The sequence below is a fragment of the Mus pahari genome, chromosome 4 (assembly GCF_900095145.1).
Source record: "Mus pahari chromosome 4, PAHARI_EIJ_v1.1, whole genome shotgun sequence".
NCBI classification, from domain to species: Eukaryota; Metazoa; Chordata; class Mammalia; order Rodentia; family Muridae; genus Mus; species Mus pahari.
The window spans coordinates 77,314,148-77,337,131 of record NC_034593.1 but is presented as its reverse complement, the minus strand read 5'-3'; the positions used below and the strand labels follow the sequence as shown (position 1 = coordinate 77,337,131).

Here is a 22,984-nt window from a genome sequence, read left to right as displayed (position 1 = left end):
AAACAAACAAAACAAAACAAAACAAAACCTTCCTATGAAGGAAAAAAATAAAGGTTGAGTAGATGCTGCTGTTCTACATAGGCATGAGTTATGGTGAAACTGCCAACCTCCCCGAGGGTTTCATAGTCTGTAATTTCTGGTTTTGCTTGTGATATAAATATATATATGCATATTTATATAGAGGGCTAAATATATATTATATATGTATACATATATACACACACATATATATACACAAATACACACATATGTATATATGTATGCTTATGTATGTATGTATACATGCATGTATATGTGTGTTTGTGTGTATATATTTTTTTTCTCCCTGAGATGGGCTCTGGATGTATTTTGCCTTGGTTGGTTTTATGCTCAAGTGATAACCCTGCCTTAGCTCTCCAAGGATCTAGTTCTGGAGGAACATCCACGCCCCCTGGCTTTCGTTCTAACCATTTACAAGCTTGTTTTCTGAGGCGTTCAGTATACGGTCTTCCATACCATCCACTACTGGAACTTTTCCAACTCCCGGCTAAACTGAAACTCTCCCTGAGTCATTTTCTGTCTCTGGTTCCCAGGCCTAGGAGGAAAATCCTGCTGTCACCATGCACCTATGACACACAACTGAGCAGTGACATGCCCAAGCCAAAGAGCCCCTACTCCTTCCTGTTCCTCAGCCACTCTGTGACTCTGTTCTCCGTTTCTTTGTCATTAGCGAGAACAACCTCCAGGAAGATCTCTTTGACCAGATCTTGGCTGGAAAGCTGGAGTTCCCAGCCCCCTACTGGGACAACATTACAGACGCTGCCAAGGTACTGTGTAGGGCTCTTCCTGTACACACTGTAGGGTCCTTGCATGTGGGGCTATAGCAGCCCACAGCTTGGGGCTCCTGAGACTTGACTTCTGATATGTGGCCTTTCTGTAAGTTTGTATAGTGTACTGTAGTGTAGTCTCTGGAGTCCTCAACTAGACTTTGAAACCTGGACGACAATTCCTCTCCTCCACTGCTGTTCTAATCATTGCATAGTGATGAAAATAGAAAATGCCACAATGTCCCATGGAGTAAGGTCAGAGATCCGCAGGTCTTAGGAGACACAATCTGGGATCGCTGATAGGAGGGAGACGCCGCTGTCCCAGGCACTGTGCTGACACAGGCAGTGGATCTACCTGTCTCATAAGCCCTGAACGTGTGGGTGGTTGGCTTCATGCCCCAGTGGCTGAGCTGCTCTGTTGGCTTTTGATGTCTGTATTTATGCTGGAATCACCCTCTTTCTCCTCCTCCTGTGGTCTACCTCCCCTTTCTCCCCTTTGTAGGAGTTAATCAGTCAAATGCTTCAGGTAAACGTTGAAGCTCGCTGCACTGCGGGAGAAATTCTGAGTCACCCCTGGGTGTCAGTAAGTACCCACACTCCCAGGGAATGAGTGAGTCTGGGTTGTGTGGTCAGCAGCATGCTTCCTTGCTATGTTTTTGTACAGTTGCAGTTATACATTCAAGTTCTGTGGCAGGTAGAATGTCTTTCCAAATGACCAAGTGTCGTGGGAGAAGATGGCTGATACTGGAGTTCCCTGTCTGCTTTGTCTGTCCCTTGCTGGACCTCAGTTTACTCATCTACGAAGTGGGGGTTGGCCACGATGCTCTTTAAGGACCCGTTCCATGACTTCGTTCTAGTTTTGGGGTTTGTGTTTTCCTCAGAGATGAATGTGTTTTAGACTGTGACCTCTGTGTCCATATGGCATGCAGTCCTGTGGACTGGAAGGAGAGACAGTCTCCTCCAGAGGTGGCAGAGAGGATGTGGTTGGTAGTGATCACATGCTCCCTCTGGGCATAAGTGAACTAGAAGACATGTCCTGAACACCAGGTTAATTAGCCATACGGCTGCACTGCAGTCCCTCTGCTCTTCACACTGCTTCCCCGGGCTGAGACATGCGTCGAGGGGACAGCACATCTCTTTGTGAGGAGTAAGGACAATGAGCTGAGTGACCAATGTCCTGGGGATGGAGCTCGAGCCTTCATCATGCAGCATATTCTCTTGCCAGTTTTGTTTTGTTTTAATTAAGAAATGGGGTCAAACATTAGGCTCAAACCATGTTCCCTCCTCAGCCCGTCCTGTAACCAGAGCTACAGCAAGGTGGCACAGCACACATGAATTCTTCATGCAAATGATAAACTCTTAGTTTTTATGTTTCCATGGGATGGTTTATATCGTACATGCCTTGGGAGAGGGCCTGAGAACCCCACGCAGTGCCGTCCGGAGGAGTGTCTGCCTGAAGGCATGGTGCTGCAGACCATGTTGAGGATGGAACCCAGGGTCTCATGCCTGCTGGCCCAGTGCTCTTTCACGGCGCTATACAGTGGCAGCAGTTATTTGTGAAAGAACTGAACTTGTATTCTTCTGGCTAAGATGAGCCTGTTTAGGACAGCATCATTAGGTGGATGGTGGGGGTAACTTAATGAGCCCTTGAAGCTGAGGATCCAGAATTACTCACTGTGTTTGGTTCTTTTCCGTAGGATGATGCATCCCAGGAGAATAATATGCAAGCTGAGGTTACAGGTAAACTAAAACAGCACTTTAATAATGCGCTCCCCAAACAGAACAGCACCACCACCGGGGTCTCCGTTATCATGGTAAGTGGGACACAGGGCTCTGCCTCAGAGAGTTGGGGCTGGCCTGGCTGCTGAGCTGCAGTTGCCTTCTGAACTAGATAGCCAGAGTTCTGCTCATGGAAGCTGGTGTCTTCCATGTTCCTGTCTCCATGGAGGATTGCCTGGCATGTGGAAGGTGCTTTCGGCCCTGTTCCCTAGACTCTGCATGGCAGCTAGGGGCTGGGAGGAGAGAGACCCGCAGTGACAGGGACCTCTGGCTGGGCCTGGCCTCACCTCTCATAGCTGGTGCTATCTCTAAGGACAAATTGCAGCCCCACAGCATGGGCAGTGTAAGGAAATAAGGCCCGGCCTCTGGTTGAGGTGTGATTTCTTTTAAACTTGGGATAGGAAACAGCCAAGTTAACAAATTTCACTTTTTAAAGACTGCTTGGTTAAAATAAAAATAGTTGGTGTGTTTTTAAACCCATAGAAGTATTTTTTTTTAAATCAGATTTTCATGGTTAGAGTTTTATTTTAAAAGTAACAATGTTGCTATTTTTGTACTTCTTCCAAAATGCTTAAGGCCACGAATCTAAATATTTAAACACAAGAGACGAAAAGTAACATTAAGGAGAGCCAAAAGAAAGTACAGGACAGGGAACTAAACCCAGTGAGGTCAGTGATGTCTGGGAGTCGCTCTGAGCATCTCCCGCCTGCTAGTCAGCCAGGGTACAAACCAGCCAAGGTCTCCAACAGCGGTGCCTCTGTCCTCCTGCCCACCCACAGTAGACAGCAGACACAGGGCCAGAGGCATGGATATCGGGAACTCGCCTCTCCGAGGGGCAGGTACCTGAGATAGGCCGTCCCTGCAGCTCTGGCATTTGCTTCTAGAGCAGCCTCTTGCCCCATGGGAGAGGTTCTTGGTATTCCTCCTACATATAGGGATGTGGGCTTATTCTCACTGAACAGTGTCATCTAGGGATGTGAGGAAACCGTGAGAGTCCAGGAAGCCACAGTGCACACACACACTATGGACACAAGTATTCTGCTGTTGGTTAAGCCCCTGTGGCATTCCTGGTCCCTGCTTTCCTCCAAGGGTCTTCGTTCATTTGGTAGGCTCCCTCCCACTGTCCTCGAGACTTCTGTGCTCCCCGCTGGGATCTGTGTGCTCCATTTCCTCCCCATACAACTTGAGTCCACAAACTGGGCTTTGTGCTACCTGTAGGACTCTGGGGTGCTCCTTGATGAACACAGGAAGGCTGGAGTTGTGGCTTTTCTTACCACTGTAGTGATGTTTTACCGAATACTGGAGAAAGGCAGAGATGTCGCAGAGTTATGGAGCCCACAGCAGGGGGACAGTTCTAGAGCCCAGGGATTCTCTTTTAAGACCCAACCCGTGAGCAGAAGCAGGGCGCATCTACACCATGCACAGTATGGTAGGAGCTTCTGTGGAAGTGGAAGAGAAAACCATTAAGAGTCAGCATTTGTGTTGGGGGTGCAGCTCAGTGGCTGTACGTGTGCCCCAACGCCCCCCCCCAATTATATATTCAGCATCTAGTACAGTCTTTAAGAGAATTTGTTGGACTCAGAATTTCCTATCTGTTAACTAGCTTGCTAATCTTCTAAGATTTGTTAGTTTTGCAACCCTGTTCCCGGCTCCTATGAGAATTTATCCGGTGGGTCACTGGAATTAAAGGCATTAGGCCTGTTCTCTGCCTCCTGATCATGAAGCTCAGCTGAGGGTCTAGAATGATTGACAGTCCTCCCTTGAGCCGGTGTAAGCTGCACTGTGGATAAAAACGCAGAGAACCTCTCACCACTTACAAATAGCGGTTTCCCCCTTGCTAATGGAGTTAGTCAGATGTCAGACCCTTGAGTTTTAACAGAGTGTTCCTGAGACTGAACAAACCTTAAGAAGGTGACTGTATAAAAATTGTGTGTTGATGTATATGCAGGAGCTATTTGGCCCATGTTGGTGACATCCAGCTAATCACATTTTCTGCCTAAGCCTGGAGACTGTGAGCATGGGAACTGCCAATGGTCTCGCTGCATTCAGAATCTACTGGACAAATTCCTAGGACTTGTTTCCAGCAGTCTCTGTTCTCAGGGGTTCAAAAGCCAGCCTGCCAAATTTTGACTTGTCCCCAAAAGTAGCAGAAGGCTTCTTGATTGTCCTTCCCCAAGCCAGTTCTGGACCTATGTATGGCTGCTGGGTAGAACCTGTGAAATACTTCTGGGCCCTGTGTCATGTATATCATGACTGTGCAACTGAGAGCAGTTTTAGATTGTTTTTATATATAAAGTATAATATATAAATATTATATATTATATATTTTATATATATGTATATAATATATAAAGTATATGTACAAAATGCCCATCTCTGGCATGAGTTTGCCATTACTGAATATACGGGCTCAGTAGCAGAAGAGTAGGTGTGTTTTGTAGCTGAATGGTTAGTGATCTCTGTGCATAATTTAAAGATGACATCCTCCCTATCTCCTGTCACCTCAGAATTCTCCCCAAAGTAGGTACCACCTTGGGCTCCAGTGAATAGTATGCTAGGGCAGGGCTGACTCAGGGAAAAAACACCAAAGTGACACTGTTGTCTGCATTTCATTTGACAGTTTGATTTGACAGTTTGAGCGACACTTCAGAGTTTCCCCAGTTGAGACTATGGGAAGTCCTGAAGCAGATCCTGGTATTCAACACCCTGTGCTCATGAGAGCCACACCTAACTTTGAGCCCCTCTTCCAGCTGCATGCTTGTCTCAGGCTCCGGCCTTCAGCTTCCTGCTGGTAGGGGTCCTCTGAACCCACTGACCTCCTCCTGGCCAGCCCAGCCCCGCACGCCTTTGGGGAGCTTTGGGTTAGACTTAGCTTGTCAAGTCTGGTTTCCTGCTCAGGAGCAGGGGCCAGCAGTTCTGTGCCCTGTTCCTGTTTACATAGGTGAAGGACATCTTCCTGCAAATGACAGCAGGGGATGGGTGTCTCTGCTTTGTCCAGAGCTGCATTTTTATCAGCCAGCCTCCATGATGAGAACGTGGTCATATCAGAAAGAGTTTCAGAGGTCGATGGCTCTGGGTTGCACTTTAGCTCTCTCCCTGACAGTGCTTAGTGTGCATGAAGCACAGTGTATTCTGGAGGTGGTTTCTTTGTCCCAGTGAGGGACTAAGGAAAAAAAAAAAAGCCTCATAGACCAGAAGGGGCCATCTTGTGGCAGAGAAGGGAATGACAAGATAGCTGCTTCCATGGTGTCACAGAGGGAGAAGAAATGTTAGTCAAAGGATACCGGAGGCTCTCGGTTTACTTCGGTGGGGTGGGGGTGGGACTCGGGGTTCTTTCCTTATTTAAGACAGACAAGACTGTTAATCGTGTCGCTTCTGTTGGAAGTAAGTCGTTTCTGTCCCTGCTTCTCTCCCCTCCTGCCTCTCCCGCTGCTGCGTTGCTTCCCCTGACTAGGTTCAAGGCCATGGTACGTACTAACTGCACCGCGAGCTTCTCTCTGCCACGCATGCTCATGTTCTCTCGGCCAGAAGAGAAGAGGGGAAATAAGCAGGGCCGTGTGGTTCTCATCTACCGGGAGAAAGTCTGGGATAGGAATACGTGTTTGCTGTATCTCTTGTGGGTGTTGATGGGGTGGAGTGGTCCGCACTGGTACCAGCAGCTCAAGAGCCAAGTCTCAGACCAGGCCTTGCCCACTTACCCCATTAACCGGCTGTCCTCGGAAGGTTACGAGTGCCAGGAGCTATGGGAGCACAGCCCAGGCCGCCGGCGGTCGAGTCGGCCGTGGGAAGACTTGCCAGGGTTTTCTCCATCCTTTCGTCGGTTTGTTAACGTGTACTGGAAGTATCTGTGGCACGTTCCTCGGGCCTACGGGAGTTAGGCTGCAAGATGCCTCCTGGTCCTTTCATCGTATAGCTGAAGTGGTACCCAAGACCTGCAGTCCCCGCGCCTGTAGTGTAAAATGGCAGTTGCTGGCTCCTAGGGCACAGAAGCCCCAGTGAGGCAAAGAAGACTCCAGGCCTGGGTATCCCTGGGATGGGTCAGAAGGCAAGTGCACCCTTGAGGTGAGCAGATGGGTAAGACCAGGAAGACGGCAGAGACAGGCCTCCGTCTTAGGGAGGGGGCAGGCAAGGACACCATGGAAGATCCACAGGGCTGCTAGCACCCCAGCGGATTCCTGGGCATATTACCCATGCCCTTGGGTGTGAGGGCACCCCTTATTTATGGCACACGAGGACTATATCCCTGCAACAGTAGCTTTTAGATAAGAGTACTGGCTTAGCTAGAGTAGCTGGCAGAGACTGGTGACCATCCCAGCACTCCTGGGTATGGGTATAAGCAAGCCACTCAGAATTCAGGTGCAGCTCACAGTGGGGACCTTCTCAGGTCACCTTGTGTAGGCCAGCTGGCTTGATTCTGGGGCGGTGTGTCCCACCACTCCCAGCTACCAGCACAGGCTGTGGTAAGGGCAAAGGCAAAGGGCGGCTGCTGGGATGGGGGCAGGCGGGGGCTCTGTCCCCCTTAGGCTTCTGCTAGAAGCCTGATGTATTTCTCCTCTTCTGTGTCTGCGTCCTGTGCATGCCGTCTTGCTTTCTGATCCTGGTTGTGGGATGGAGGCCCGCCTGGGTAATGTGTGATCTCTGCTGCTCTCTCTCTCCCCCAGAACACGGCTCTAGATAAAGAGGGGCAGATTTTCTGCAGCAAGCACTATCAGGACAGCAGCAGACCATCCAGGGAGCAGACCTCGCCAGTCCCTCCCGCAGCCCAGGAGGCCCCTCCCCCACTGGAGTCTCCCAGGCCCTCTTGTCCACCAGCCACCTCTGGCTGTGATCTGGCAGGGACCTGGCGCCGCCACCGAGACTGAACTCTGTGTACACAGGCCAAAGCCGCTCACCGCTCACCGTGCTGGGCAGGCCCCTCTTCAGCGGGCCTCATCAACTCCTTGCTGAATGAGCCTCTCCTCCTGGCTGCCTGCTTTGACAGTTTGTTGGCATGTTCTGTCACTGCCTGAGAACAGAACTGGGGCATCCTGGAGCCGGTGTGCAGCATAGCCTCACGTACTTTGGGCTCTGCCCTCTCTAGATCCTGGCCATGTCAAGCAAGCCATGTCAGTTGTGGAGATATATTTGGAGTGACTCATTTTAAATCATCTGTTCAGTAGACACTTGGCCGCTTTCCCCAGAGAATGTGCAACTTTTATCTGGAATTACATCGTTTTTACAGAAATGCATTGGATGAATTAGGATTTTCCTTATTGAAGGACACTCCAAGTGCTCCCTTCTCAGGACACAGCTATGGTACCTTTGTTCTGTGAGAGGCAACATGGCCTCTTCCTCTTCTTAGGGCGCTTGAGGCACCTGGCTTCAGACTAGGATTGTCATTCTGACTTGAGAGGGTCATTTGCCTCCCGACTTTGGGAAGTGCATTCTGATGCCCTGGGAAGCAGATCCTGACAGTCCGTCCATCCGTCCGTCCGTCCGTCCGTCCAGCTGGGGTGCTGGGCTCACAGACCTAGCCGACAGCCCTCGGTTTCCCCTGACTCTCCCTGTGTGTGTTTTAGGAAATACTTATGAAGCTGGCCCGTGGGCTTCCCAGTGGAACATGCGGCAGCTCTTGGCAGAGCAGGGCCAGCTCTGCTGTGTCATCTCCAGGGTCTCCTCTCACCTCTGCTCTTCGTCAAGAGCAGGCAGAAAGCCATGGCAGGTCTGCTGAGACCCAGCGGGGACTGGGGCGTGGTGCTCCTTGATTGTCCTGTGACCAACCTTCTGGAAGGNTGCNGGCAGTTTTCCCTGTTTTCCACCACCCCACCCTTTTTAGTGATTGTATATAACTGTATTTGTTTTTAGTGATTGTATATAACTGTATTTGTTCCACTTGCTTGTCTTCAAATGGGGGGGGGGGTCACAGTTCACTCTCACTGTTAGATTTTGCCTTTTCCAGGTATCCCCAACCTGCAATAAAACTCTTCCTTCTTCAGAAAAGCCATGGGGTGGGCGGAGTTTCTGTGTGGTTGTTATGGGAAGTGCATGTGATCGCAGGGGTAGGCCCAGAGCATCCAAACAAGCAGGTTTTTCCGAGTGTGAGCTTAGGAGCAGTGAGAGGAGAGAGCATGGCTGGACAATTCTGTCCTGCCTGTCCTGGATAAGGTCCTGTTTTTCCGTGTCGTGACTTAGCTTCCCTGTAAGTCTGCTTGTGACATTGCTCACCTGTGGCTCCAATTACCCAGAGCCATGTCTGTCATTGCCTCAGAGTTTGACTCTCCAGCTTGAAACCACTGACCGGGCTCTGGACCTCTTGGTTTATGTTGCCCAGGGAACGAGACAGCTGATGGGCCAGCTGACCCAGGGTTCCACCCAGAGCCCCATAGCTATGGCAGAGACGGAAGGACGATGTGTTCAAGAACACTGTGGGATGCTGGTTTAGAACATTTGGCATGTGTCTCTTCACTACTTGGCTAAAGAGCAAGGTTTTAAAAGGAAGATTTATTGTGCATGGGTATCTGTGTGGATGTCCATGGAGTCCAGAAGAGGGAGGGAAATGGAACTGTGACCTCAGTCCTGGGTGCTGAGAACAAACTATCCTCTGGAAGAGCAGTGAGTGCTTTTCACCCTTGAGCCATCACTCCAACGCCAAGGAGGTTTTTCAGTCTCTGTGGGTGCTTCATTTTCATAGAGGGGAAGAGTTAGTGCAAAGGGAAGAGGAGAACAGAGCAGGAGGTAGGGCAGGGTGTCTCCCTCTCTTCAGCTGTGGTGCTCCCAGTGTGAGCTAAAGACCGAGTGTGTGACCAGGGCAGTGCCTGTCCGTGCCAGGGAAGAGCAGCCCTTCTTGTTCAGCATGCAACTTTCTGTTTGTTCCCACGCATGGGAGGCGGACAGAGGCGGTGAAGCCCCACACAGCTGCACTGCCTCACAGTTTTCCTGATGGGCCAGATCCCTCAGAAACTAGAGAAGAAAGCTGAGAAGTGGCACAGCCATAGACCCAGAAGCTGCGGCCGTGCCCCATTGCCAGGCCTGGTGTTCATCCAGGCAGCGAGGCCCAGGAAGGGCCGGTGATCCTGTGAAAGGTTTGAGGCTTACAGCTCCTCTGTCTGGTTTGCTGTGCAAATGCTTAGAAGCTGTGATTCTGTTCTCACAATCCAAATTAAATACAGGTATTTCATTTCTGGCTGCTCAGCTCCAGTTGAAAAAGTGGCACATGCTCATTCAGACTCAGTCTCTTCCCGAGGAGGGATCAGTGTAGAGAGAGGTTAAACTTGGAACGGTGGCAGAGAAATGTAGGTGGCCACCTGATGCCCTCCACAGCTGAAGCAGGGTCTCTTGCTCGATCCTCTCTCTCTCTGCCTCCCTTTGCAAAAAGGTGGTGGGCATAGAAGTGTGCTACATGTGTTGACCAAAGGCATTTGATAAAACTCTCAGAATTTCATCATGGCTAAGATGGTAATATGTGACTTAGGAGACAGGACAGTATGGGACAGAGTAACCATAGTGAGAAAAGTATTGAATGTTTTGTAAAAGATGATAGAGCAGTTTGCCATCCCATGGAAATATATGATACATACCACTTGTGTTAACATCTTCTTAGTACCACATTAAAAAACTTAAATGGAACAGGTAGAGTACATCTTGTGGCATATTTTATTTAACCTAACATCTAAACATATTCAAAGTATTATTTTATCACATAACCACATTAAGAAACTCTGGGTGATAGTTTATGTGCATGTGTTTACATTCACAGTCCCTCCCAATCTGGACTCAACATTTCAAGTGTTTAAAAGTCACATGGGCCTAGCAGCTGCCACACTACAGTCTGCCTTCACAGATAAACAGCTTTTCATAATAGTTCTAGGCAAATCTGTTTTGTTTTCTATTTCTTATGATATGATGTGTCCCTCTGTCATATTAAGTGAAACAGGTTCATGGGAAATGATAGCAAAAGGTTAAAGCTCTGATCGGAGCTTGCGATGTGAAATCGGTATGTGTGCTCCTAATTCTGCGAGTGTTGTCTGGTGCAAGTGCCAGGTGAGGAAGCACCTGTCACCGTTCACCAGGACTAGTTAGTCACTGCTTACTGTCTCTTCACACCAATTCAGGAGTGGGTCCAGGGCCTGGGCAGCCCTTCCTACCAGAGCAGCTCTGTTGTGGAAACTTGAGAAGACATTGGAGCCATAAAGGCTTTGAAGCTCCTGAACACAGAGATTGTTAGGAAAACGAAACCAACCCTGATGTACTAAACTCTAGGCACACTGACGTTCTGGTGATACGTGTTCTGTGCAGGCCACAGACATCAATGTTCTGTGAGCCTCCAGTAGATGGGTTGGAACTATATAGTGATTCGGATTCCAGTGCAGAGGTAAAGATGCTAACCGTGGGCCAGTAGCAGGGTCACCCACTTTGTGAAGGACCCAGACTCTGAAAATGCTGGGCGTTGGGTTATCTTCACATAGGTACACGGTGTACTACATTTTTCATCCTTATTTGAGTGTTGCACATCCAAGGGGACAAAAAGCAAGTGTGCAGAACCACTTACTCACTCTGCCGTGTTCTTCAGGGAGCCCTTTAATGGTGGGTGGAGCTGGGCCTTTGCTGCTCTCTCAGCCTCCTGGGGGCAGGGGTCTGGATGTCTTCATCTCCATGGTTTTCACTTATTTGAAGTGATGGTGGGGTTTTTTCTTTGTTTTAATGAAAATAGTTAAAGTTGGGTAAAGTAAGTAATAATTGAATCAAATCAAAGAAATACTGTTAAACAGATTCTGCACTAAGAAGGTCTTGGTTCAGGCTAGGCATACACGTACGTGTGCGCACGATTTTTCTTTTGTGTGAAGTCTTCTGCTTTGAGCTGTAAAGACAAAGGCAGTGGTGACTGTCCTTTCAGCTCCTGGAGGCCTATGTCCTGTGATATAATGCAGCTGCTTTTCTGCTACTGTATTTTCCTTTATTTCCAAAGTGCAGTGCCCCTGTTCCTCTAGCTAGTGATCTGTGTGTCTCCTACGCCGGTGCTTGGCTGTGATCTTTTTCCTAATGGTTTGGGAAATGCTGGAGGGTCTTAGTGGCCCTTGTTGGGTCATTTGTAGAGGTCTCAGAAAGAGGGAGAGAAGACGACTTAGCAAGAGAAAGCGCTCGTGTATTTTGTCACAGGAGTCTGTTCCATTGGTTACCACTCCAAACCTGAGCAGATTCTGAGCGTGGCATTCTTTTGTGAATAGTTATCCATGTTTGAAAATGTTTGGGTGAAAACGACATTTCCAACAATTTACATATGAGTTTTTCATTTTATTCTGCTTTGTCAGGCTGAATTTGTCTTTCTAGATCTTTGCTTTAGAGAGCATCTACATGTGCAGGGGAAGGGGTTCAGGCAAGCTGCACAGGAAGCAAAGACCATGTCAGTTTGCACTCAGGTTCACAACATACAAAGAATTTATTTATGTAATACAGACCTCTGCTCAAATATTTTCACAGAATTCCATAAAGCAATCTACTAGAAAAAGTAGAATTATATGACACCAAAATAACATTGTTTCTTGATACAAATTACTAGTCAAAAGGAAGGTAAAGATGGTTTCATAACAAATAGGGGTAAGGTGGGTGCTGCTGACACAGTACCTGGTCGCCTCTGATCTCGAGCCAGGACTGTGGGCCAGTGGTCACGGGGAGTGGCCCACCTGGCTCTGCCTCTGAGCAGGGCACTGGTGGCCTCGGGCAGGCTGTGGTACTTACAAAGGTTGCGAGCCCAAGAGCGGTCCCATCATTCCACTCTGTGCCATGAGGACGGCAGGTCAGGACAAGCAGTATTTATGATTGATAAACTTAGATCTTTGCTGTTTAACACACGGTAAAACAAAGCAGCCTCCGTAAATCCTAACTTCCCAGGTCTAACACATGCTTGGAAAAGAATAATACAGAGATCATTCACTGAGATGTTTTAAATTACACATCATAATTTAAACATTACTATTAAAACCCTAGAAATGTCAGCACTGAAGAAGCACAATTGTCTAGAAAAATACAGGACCCAGTACAGAATAAATTCCCCTGTCCCCCATTTGAACCCATTTCCCTATTGCTAAAATCATATTTCTCAAGATTATAGGTAAGTGGGAAATGGTTTTCACACATAGCAAGAATTAGTGGGATTATTGGTTCCACTGTCTGTATCCATAATTGGTGAAAATAGACTTCTCATTATGACTAAAAATATAGATTTTTTTTTTAAACTACAGAATCCAGCAGCCAGTTTCCTGCTTGTGCTGTTCCCCACCCCCCAAATGTCAAGCAAAGTCTACAAAAATAGCAATTAACTTTAAAAAATATTTTGCTTGTCCAAGCAAATTTAAGTTACATTCAGATGTGATAGCTATTTCTATAGAATGGTGTTGGAAGTCCTTCCTTGCTTGGGCTGAGACAGGACCACGGTGCGTTTGTCACCATCAGTAGCGGGTTTGGTACTCATGATGCCAGCGGTTAAAGTCATTGTAAAACAGGACAATGCTTCCCGAAGCCATGCCAGAAATGATGCATCTAGAGGAAGATGGAGAAGACTTGGTTACAGGGATGCATCTTCTGCTGCTGGGGACAGCTATGGTACACTTTTCTCGGGGACTGAAATGTAGACTCAAGTAAGCTTGGGTTTGACAGCACAGAGACCATCCATAGTCTGTGAAAGGTTTGGATACTGCTAGAATATGCAGCCTGTCACTGAACCGTGAACAGAACCATTTCCACAGTGAAAACAATGCTTACAGGCATCAGAATCAGAAGAGAATCCCACAAAGCGGTTGCCACTGGAGGCAAGGGAGAGGAGAGGAGAGAATGCCTGGGACAACCTATACTCTGAGTAGGGCCCTGATCCTTGTGACCTGATGTAGTGGTCACTAGGGAGGAGCTGCTTGCTCTCCTGTCCTGAGAAGATGGTGCAGGGTCAGATGGACAACAGCCACGGGGAGCTCTGCTACTTGAGCCCCTCCCCCACACAGTTTGGTTAGGGCCAGCTCTTAGGAAGTTACACTGAGGACCTTCCTGTATGTCTTATTGAAACTAGAAACAGTACAGAAGGCCAGCACAGAAGAGGAAAGGAAGATCAAACTCTCACAGCACATGAACCCAGCCTGCAAATGGCAAGTCCTTCCTCAGCCATCATTTACATGTAAAGAGATTAAACCTGGACAAATGGATTAAAGAACCCAAGTACATGCAGTGTACAGGGTGTTCATGTTAGAAAAACAAGTGGACTGAAAACAAGTGGACTGAACAAATGAAAACAAAGTTCTGGGTAAGTATTAATAGAACTTAGGTGGCCATGTCAGAGAGCACTGTGGCAAGAGACAGCGACACTAAATGTTACCATGACATACATCTGAGCCCCAGGATGATGGAGGGGGGTGGTGGTGGTGGTGGCAAATTGCACAGAAGGAAAGGGAGAAATAGATGGTTCTCTAGTCAGCTGAAGCCTTTAAAGTCCTACTTTGAAAAACATGTAGAATAACCAGCCACATGTGGACACAAGCCACACAGACTGAACACCAAGCCATCCAAGAGGCAGAGATGGGATCTCCAGAGCAAGCCAGGAATGAATGGGCAGACTTTGTTTATTTGTCCATATATGCATGAATGCACATGCATACATGTGTGGATATGCACAGACATGCATGTGTGAATACACATACATGCGAGCATACGGCACACAAATGCTCAGCAAGCTTGATGGCAGTTTCTGAACCTTTGTGGTCTGAATCCTCTCTATTCTTTTTGTTTGTTTGTTTTTTGTTTTTTTCTGAGACAGGGTGTCTCTGTGTAGTCCTGGCTGTCCTGGAACTAACTCTGTAGACCAGGCTGGAGCCCAGTTTTGTCTAAGAACCGTCAGGAGCTTGTACTTTGTACAGTGTGCTTGTGTCGTAGTTGTTAGTGCTTCAGATTGTGCAGGTGACTCTAGTACCCACCAGCCCTAGGTCACTTAAAGTGATGCCCTGCGGTAGATCAGGGCTCTGGTGTTACTCACCTCTGGTCAAAAGAAAGGGCCATGGCCCGGATTCCAGCATCACAGCCTGGGTAGGCAAAGAGCTGCTTGAGGTCAGACACCTGCCGCACTATCACCACCCCGTTGTCTCCTCCTGTGAGCAGGTACTGCCCATCTCTGCTCAGCTGTATGGCCTGTGAGACAGAACAGTCAGTAGAGACACGGCTCTAGGGAAGTGGGCTGGGTGGAGCATGGCATGTGGCACACGCAGTGTGGAAGGAATCTTAGGACACTGAAGTATGGAAGACCCGCCATTGTCCAGAAGTCAAATGCACAAGATTGGGCAATACCAGTGCTACAGGCTTTGTGCCACAGACTCCATTACGGGTAGGACCAGCATACTCTGAAGAGCTCCCAAGAAGCACTGGCATACTGAGCAAAGTTACCAAGACACACACAGGCTGCCGCTAGGTGGTGCTGGGGGTGACAGTGAAGCTACAGCGCCCCAGATGTCAGGCCCCAGGCTGCCAGTATTGTAGCCCACCTCGTGGTCAGCTCTAGGATGTAGCTAGCTAGTCTCTTACCTTGATGAACAGGTAAGCTTGGCTTGGGATGGACACATACATATATACACACTGGAATACCCCTTTAGTACCTAGATACATGTATACACACTGTAATATCCCTTTAGTACCTATATACATATATATACACACACTGTAACATCACTTTAGTACATACACACACACACACACACACACACACACACACACACACTGTAACATCCCTTTAGTACCTATATACATGTATACACACTGTAACATCCCTTTAGTACGTAAGAAAGCCTGTGGGCATAGTGCAGACTGATTATTTCTTCATTTTATGTGACATTTTTGGGGGGAATGTGGTCTCATAGAACACAGGATGGCCCTGAACTCTTTACAGCTGAGGATGGCCTTGACCTGATCCTGTCTCCATATCCTGAGACTCCTAGCGAGCACCAGCCAGCACTCCCAGGTCCATGGACATGCTGGCAGGCATCTTATCAGTTGACCTATATCCCCAGCTTCATTACTTTTTTTTTTTTAATTGTTGAGAAAAACTTTGTTTTATTAATATTATGAATTCTTAGCATAAATGCTTAAAATTAAGTTTTTTCAGGACTCAGGAAGGCTCTCTGCCTAGGACCACTTTCATAGTAGTTAAAGTATATAGCAAACCTAGAACAGGTGTCTTTTTCCCCTGACGGGAGGCTCCGCTCTACTGCCAAAGCTACAGCCACAGCCTCCCCTGCCTACTGTCAACTGATCTTTGCTCCCTCATCAGCGTCCACTCTCCTGTTAGCAGCTGGGGGCATAAGGTTCTAGCAGACCCGGCAGGTACCATCTGCCTGCCTACCTGACCACAGAGGGTGTGGGCACAAACTGCCAATCCTTGAAGAATAAAATGCCCTGGTTTTGCATCACAACTTGAGTATCACTACCTTTTATCTTTATTCTTTGACTTGTTTATTGATTAGAGGAAAGAAGGGACTGTTTGCTACCCTTCCAGTTCACACTGATCCAACTGTCAGTAGTCCACTGGACATGATTTATTCTCAACACAGAAATGCCCCTAAAAAAAGGCAAGAGGGCATTGCTGCATCTTACATGTCACTAAGTCTCATTGCTAGATACACTCTACTAAGTTTCCATTGTGAGTAAAAGTCAGTCCTTTCCCATCCATCCCCAAAACAGCAGTCTCGGGGTCTGGGGACTGCATTGAGAAGCAGAACAGCTACTTGACACACCTATAAAACACAGCTGATGAGACTCCCCTAACTTCTAGGTAAGTGCTATATTAAAACCCAGCAGGCTTCAGCTCTTTGTTAGCAAGACTCTCTAACCCTGCTGGTGTCTGCAATGAAGTGAAATGAAGACTCTTAAGATGCATGCCACCTCTAGAATACTGTGTGAATCTAGTGCCTCCCAAGGTAAGCATTTCCTAGCTACCTTCCCCTGGCATGTGAACCAGTCAGGTATCTGCTGCCCTGGGCCCCTCCCTCCAGTGCAGTCTGTCACTGGCTCTTGCTCTAAGCCTCTTCAGCATCCAGGTCTACTGTGCTAGGGATCTAAAGTAGCCCCAGTGACGCTTTAACTCAGCTCTGGATCCCAAGTGTTGGGAGGTGCTGAAGCTGCACTGGTGCCTGAGGATGCTGGCAGGCCACAGAAGTCTCTATGGATACTTGTGTCCTGAAACAGCCCGGAGAAAGAAAAGTTCTCTGGGGCAAATGGTGGTTAGGCTTTATGGTGTAGTCTTGTTGCTCTGAAGGGCCTGCCTGCTTACATCTCAGCTATTCATGCCAACACCTGCATGGTGTCCAACTGCTGTACCGTGTGATCTCCTTTGGAATTGGGAAAGGTGGGTGGGAGACCGTGACTAGTACACAACTCACCAGGCCGCCTGGTATTTCAAAGAAATGGAATTTTGGTCTGAGCTGGTGACTGATTCTGTTTATTTCTGTGGTCTTGGGCTCCCAGCCTTCTGTCTCCTTGCCTGCCTCCTGATGCACTTAGCTGGGAAAGTGTCAGCCTCTGGAGCCTGGGACAGATTGCGCTCGCTTTAATCACATGGTTGCCACTTGCAGGTTAGTATGATAAAGTGCAGGCATGCTGGGGAAAAGCAATGGATTGTTTAGGCCTAAAATCCAGTGGGGAATTTCACAGGGGAAAAAAACCCTTATGGCTTCAGGGTACAAGGAGAGGCCTGTGAGTGTGAACAAGCCACAAGAGCCCCTGCTACTGCCCTGAGGCCCTTCCCAGAGCCTCTGCTCTGACTTGAACACCACAGAAACTATTCTAGTCAGTGGACAGCTTTAAATTATTTTACAGATTTATTAGTGTAGCTGACAATATAATCACAGCTCAGAGTGACAGATTATCAACATTATTATTGTAAAGAAAGGAGGAGAGAAGCCTCTGATGTGTACTTGGCTTAAATGGTGGATTACAGGAACTAAGGGAGAAATAAAAGCAGAAAGAGTTTGCTGTGCACCGTTTGAGGTGGCGGTAACTCTCGGACACCGAGAGGAGAGAAGCGCCCACTGGACGGAGGGCCTGGATCCCAGAGCATCGGGATCTTTGGTTTTGGACCAGTGCTGTTTGTGTGCACAACTGCTGTTGCTCACTTCTGGACCCTAGAGTTTCCTTGGGAGAAGAGGTGGTCAAGCTGTGCCTGGGAGAGCTACCATGGAAACCCCCAGTGGTGGTGATGAGGACGATGAGCTAACTGTGCAGAAGTAACTGCACCACCCTGTGAAGTGCCTGGTTCTGCTGCCACTCAAATGTCCTCCTTATACATGGACCACATCACCTCTATTCCCATTTTATTTTATTGTTTTTGTTTTTTGAAACAGGGCTTCTCTGTGAAGCACTGGCTGTCTTGGAATTCTCTTTGTAGACCAGGCTGGCTTTGAACTCATGGAGATCCATCTGCCCATGCTTCCCATGTGCTGGGATTACAGGCATGTGCTACCACACTTGGCTCTTCCATTCCCATTTAGAAAATGACAGGGACACCCCAGCTTTTCCCAGGCCCATATCATGTACAGCAGCTTGAAGGTGAGAAGAAAGGGACCTTGCAAATTATCCCCAAAGAACACCCTGGCTCTCTTCCCCCACCTCTGGCGCCTTGGGGGCTGGCCTGAGAAGCAGGGCAAGCCTGTGCTGCACACCAGCTTAGCAGTCCTTACAGACAGAAGGGAAAGAGCTCCAGTCATTTGGACACTAGGGTCTCTAACGTGACTTGCTTTGGTGTTGCTCTCCAGTAGGTCGGGGCAGATATCAGCTGCTGACCCCAAGAATACACAGCAACTCCGTGCAGCCATTTCCAATGTGGAGAGAAACCAGTTTTAGGTAGAATCTAGTTCAGCTTTGCTGTACAGTGAATCTTAGAGACGAGTCTGCTGTTAGGTAGCACTTAGAGGAGATGGCACGGATAGCATCAGCCATGGGACATCAGTCAGCGGCTGTTCTCTGCACATGGCCACAGTGAAGGCACTAGCCTGCAGCAAGGTGCTCTAAGTGCTGGCTAGTGCTGCCCCTCTGGCATGAGACAGAGGCCCCAGGTAGTTCAGAATTAGGCTGCTTCAGTGAACTTATCCTCTTTACTTAAAGCTTCCCAGTAAAAGGAACAACGTGGAGCCTACAGCACTCACCCTTATGTGATCATCCGTCTCCACGGTGGCCTGCAGCTTCCCGTTGACACTGAAGGTGCAGAAGCAGCCGTTTTCATAGAAGATGACACAGTGACCCTCTCTCGATGCTTGGATGAGTTTTGGTTTCAGGCAATTTTCAGGACCCTCCAAAGTCCTTAACAGGTCTCCATTCATGGAGTGTATGAGACATGGCCCTTCTGAGAAGAGAATAAGAGGCAAAATTATGTAATGAAAACATACAGGGCGGACAGACAGATGGCGCAGCTCTGTGGCAGTGGCCAGCGTAAGGCCCCGGGTTCAGTCCACAGTATCAGTGAAGGAAGCAGAGAAGTCAGCAGGGCTGCAGTGCCGTGGTACAGTTGTTCCCAGCCCTCAGAACACTGTCATGTCTGTTGCTTTGCAAAGTCTGGCTCCTCTGCTCGCTGGCTCTCACTTCCCACTGGGAGGCTGAGAAGCCCAGGTCGTCGTCCTCAGTCCTCATGCTCAGAGACAGAAGTTACTGTATACAATCCATTATGACATGAGCGGGGAGAAGCTAGAAGAACTCCAAAAGGAAGACAATTTCCAGTCCCAGAGCAGCTTCAAGGGAGGCTGGGGCATAAGTGCTGCCACCGCCAGGCACAGGGGTACCCTTCCTGGAGGGCTGGGCAGAACAGACTGCATCAGTGCAGATGCAGCCAGCCAGGGCGGCTTCTCTCCCGCTGCGCACAGCTCTGTGGCTCAGTCACTGGATTCCTTCTACCACTATTAAACTGAGTGAGATGGTCCCTGATATCCCTAAAGCAGGCAGTGGCTTCTGCCACTCTCAACTCCTCAGTGATACCCCAGGCTGAGAAGCTGAGGACAGTAACTGCTTAACACCACACACACACACACACACACACACACACACACACACACACACACACACACCAGAGCTTTTCTGTTTCTACTGTATAGTCACCATTTGCAAAGCAAAGGAAACAAAAATTTGTGTGGTAAGTGTTGAGAGAAGGGGAGAGCGTGGATCTGTGCCCTGCCTTGCTCCTGGTCTCACATACGCTTGCTCCCCACGTGGCTACTAAAGCATGCCTTTGGAAAGGAGGGCTCTCTGCTTTAGTGTTTCCCAACAGAAATACCACAGGCACACATTTGTTTTTGCATAGTTTCAGGATACACCAGCTTCAGTTCCAACCCCCTAAATAACACTAGCATCACAACAACACAGTTCAGATTTCAGTTAGCAGGGCAGCTGTGTGAAGCGCACTTCATGGCTAGCTCTTCAGTCCATGAATGTGTATATTAATAGCAGCTGAGCAATCGGAAGACCCCACATCGCAGCGTTCAAGGCACACCCGTAACCAGCATCTGTTGTTCAGGTCACACAGACAGCAAACGGCAGCTTTGTTGCCTCCTCCTTTCACAGTGACAGCCCATGTGGCATTGTATAAAAGGAGGTAACCAGAGAAGGGTATTGGCCAACAGTGATGAGCTTCAATAAAGAAGTGAATCTAAATGGAGTTTTTCGTAGAGAGAGCAGAGTCAGCTCCAGATGCTGCCAAGACACTAGATATGCAGCTGGGAAAGGAACAAAGGAAACTTGCTGGCATAGCTCGGGACAGTGGCTGTACCAGAGCTGACGGTGTCCAGAGGAAGTAAAACTAAGAAAAGCCCCACATTAGGGGGACCCTCGAGGGTGTGTTGTAACACTTAAAAGTGAAACGCTCAAGCAGAAGAGGACTGGCAATTTCCCAAGGCACAGGAGAGATGCTTAGGTGTTCAGAACAAGACTGGTGCCCATGTTCATCTGCCCCCGAGAACAGTCTCAAAGACATGAAACTGCACGGCTGGGTTTGTTTTCAGCTTTATTTTTGAGATATGGTATCTAGCCTTGCTACATAGCCTTGGCTGTCCAGATACTCACCGTAGGTCATGTTGGCTTTGAATTCAGAGATCCCCCTGCCTCTGCCTCCTGGGTGCTGGGACTAAAGTTATATGCCTCGTCTGGCTGTTTCTAATGTTTTGACAAAAACTTTTAGACCATGGAAAATGATTAAAAAAAAAAGTTCCCACCGAGACAATGTCTCAGATAATTCTGTGTGATTTCTGTTTACATGTCATTTTACTGTGCAAAGCAGGGATGGTCTATAATAGTAATTAATTTTAAGGTTTAATATGGGTTAGATACAGTCCAAGGAATCATACTACTTTTTCACTGCTTTGACCAACTACATCTTTTCAAAGCAAAACTTTAAATATTTATTCTGGCCTGTTAGCTGTACTACTCTAGTTCAAGCCACAGAGACAATGACTCAAATGCTCTGTGCTTCTGAGCTTAAAACACACAAGGTGATATGAGTCCTGTGCTCAGTCGCCATCACAGAGAGGAGCTGGGCAGACTGGTAGGTGGAGGAAGAGGCACTGAACTTCGAACAGCTTCTTTGCTGCTGGATCCTGGTCTGTTTTACCTACTCTTGGAAGGAGCACTCAGTGCCTCTAACCTCAGGCAAGTGCTAGCAGCAGATGCATCCAGCAAACTAGCTCGAGTCCTTTCCACTCCAGTGTCTGTTGTGTCACTCTAGGCCTGCTTAGTTCTGAAATCCAGAAGTGAAGCAGAGTCAGGGGCTGTAGAGATGGCTTAGCAGGTAAAGGGACTTGTTGCTGAACCTGATGGCTTGATTTTAATCCCTGGGACCCAACATTGTGGAAGAAGGGGACCAGTCATCACAAGTCATCTGTCCTCTACACACATGATATGGCATGTATGTGGGCACACATATAATAAAGTCAGGGCCAGGATTTCCATTCAACCTTCTGGAGGTTAGAGAAATAAACAAACATATAAAGATGTTCCTGTTCCTGCTTCATGGAGATTAGATCACCAGCTGCTGCTGTGTATACAGTAGCTAGAATCCTTAGATTTAGACCAGGGAGCTAAAACCAGGCTTTTGGCCCGACGAGAATATTCTAAGTGTAGCTATTGCTTTTACAGAATGTGACTTCTAACTAGTGTAAATTTAGCCCTGTGTGGCTACCATAATAGACTGGAGCTTTAGAGAACAGGCGCCAGCCTCATTTCTGTTCACGTTAATATGACAAGAGAAGCCAACACTTTGAAGAAACCACAACTTTACCTTGGGAACCACTTAACACCAGGCCCAGCTCAGCGCAGACAGCAGCACAGGTGATCTCATAGTCATGGCCCGTGAGAATGGCCCGAGGAGTGGTAGTTTCACCTTTAACAAGGAAAAAAAAATACAAATCAATCCCAATGTATAAAGACTAGATAACTTAGTGCCAATTTTGATCTTAGGAGTCCACATTTTGCCACAGTTTGATTTTAAAGGTGCTATGTTCCTGAATTTAAGGAACCCTTATTATCTAGCAACAACAGTTGAAAGTTCAAAGCTAAAGATGGTAAAACCTGCATTCTACACTTTTCTCATAAAAGTTGCTTCTCAAGTAGATGATGCTAAAATAGGGCCTTGGTTATAATGAACCCACAAAAACCATCACACAACTAGATTAAGGAAACAACTGAAAATGCTTGCCCATCCAATATCCTATGCATCTCATGAGTTCCTATAGAGACAGAACAGCCATCTTAGGCCATGCAGCTCTGCACAGCATCTACACTTTGACTAGCCACTGCAGTTTTAGGGACTTACCCATAGTGCCCAACAACAGTTGGGATAATTTGTTTCCAATTCTGATCTATGTCTAAGCCTGTATAATTTGAAATTCTGTTCAAAATTATTATAATAAATGATTAAAACTAAAATGAGAACTCAGGCTTAGTTAACATTTCAAAGACAGGTCTCCTTGTCTTCCTCAGTAGCTCAGTGTTCTCCCCTAGTAAGACAATCTCGAGTGGGATAATCTCTAGAACACCTACTATTTTAGTGTTTTCTGATGTGCACTTCTTTCTCACAGAGTACCTCTCACATTTCAGTCAACCAGCAGAGGCATGATGAACCCCATGTTTCTACTGATGGTCTTGGAGAGTTTGGGGGAAGGAGAGTGGAGAGAGGGAATGTATAGTAGAGAAGAAAACTTAACACCGCTTCTGTGTCACAAAGTAAAAACTGGCCACAGCTCAGAGAAGTGACATAATCACAGGCTTCAGTTGTGACTTAATTTGTACCACAGGGACACATGGGATTCTGTACTTAACCAGAGGGCTCTGTTTAAAACTACCCCCCCCCTTTAGTCTGTAAAGACAAAGCCTTTGCAAACAACTAACAAGCAGGATCCTGCTGGCATTCTACTTGTCTG

General features: G+C 47.7%; 2 protein-coding genes across 14 annotated transcripts in view; one reads left to right on the top strand and one right to left on the bottom strand.

Moving 5' to 3' along the window:
- Positions 1 to 9,493, top strand: part of Dclk2 (doublecortin like kinase 2) — a 128,687-nt gene extending 119,194 nt beyond the window's left edge. For 2 of the 11 annotated variants that reach the window (XM_029537431.1, XM_029537430.1), the window contains exons 14-18: positions 710 to 806; positions 1,309 to 1,389; positions 2,504 to 2,620; positions 6,040 to 6,052; positions 7,247 to 9,492. In XM_029537431.1, the coding sequence (XP_029393291.1) occupies positions 710 to 806; positions 1,309 to 1,389; positions 2,504 to 2,620; positions 6,040 to 6,052; positions 7,247 to 7,263 (325 nt within the window). In that variant the 3' untranslated portion in view covers positions 7,264 to 9,492. Of the gene's footprint in view, positions 1 to 709; positions 807 to 1,308; positions 1,390 to 2,503; positions 2,621 to 5,205; positions 5,839 to 6,039; positions 6,053 to 7,246 lie in introns of those variants that run through there. The other 9 variants (XM_021195494.2, XM_021195493.2, XM_021195492.2 and 6 more) reach the window with 6 other exon arrangements.
- A 2,483-nt stretch (positions 9,494 to 11,976) lies between these two features.
- Positions 11,977 to 22,984, bottom strand: part of Lrba (LPS responsive beige-like anchor protein) — a 537,266-nt gene continuing 526,258 nt past the window's right edge. For 2 of the 3 annotated variants that reach the window (XM_029537235.1, XM_029537234.1), the window contains exons 54-57: positions 21,844 to 21,945; positions 18,731 to 18,927; positions 14,578 to 14,729; positions 11,982 to 13,100 (exon numbers count right to left, since the gene is read on the bottom strand). In XM_029537235.1, the coding sequence (XP_029393095.1) occupies positions 13,010 to 13,100; positions 14,578 to 14,729; positions 18,731 to 18,927; positions 21,844 to 21,945 (542 nt within the window). In that variant the 3' untranslated portion in view covers positions 11,982 to 13,009. Of the gene's footprint in view, positions 13,101 to 14,577; positions 14,730 to 18,730; positions 18,928 to 21,843; positions 21,946 to 22,984 lie in introns of all 3 variants that reach the window. The other variant, XM_021195949.2, reaches the window with a different exon arrangement.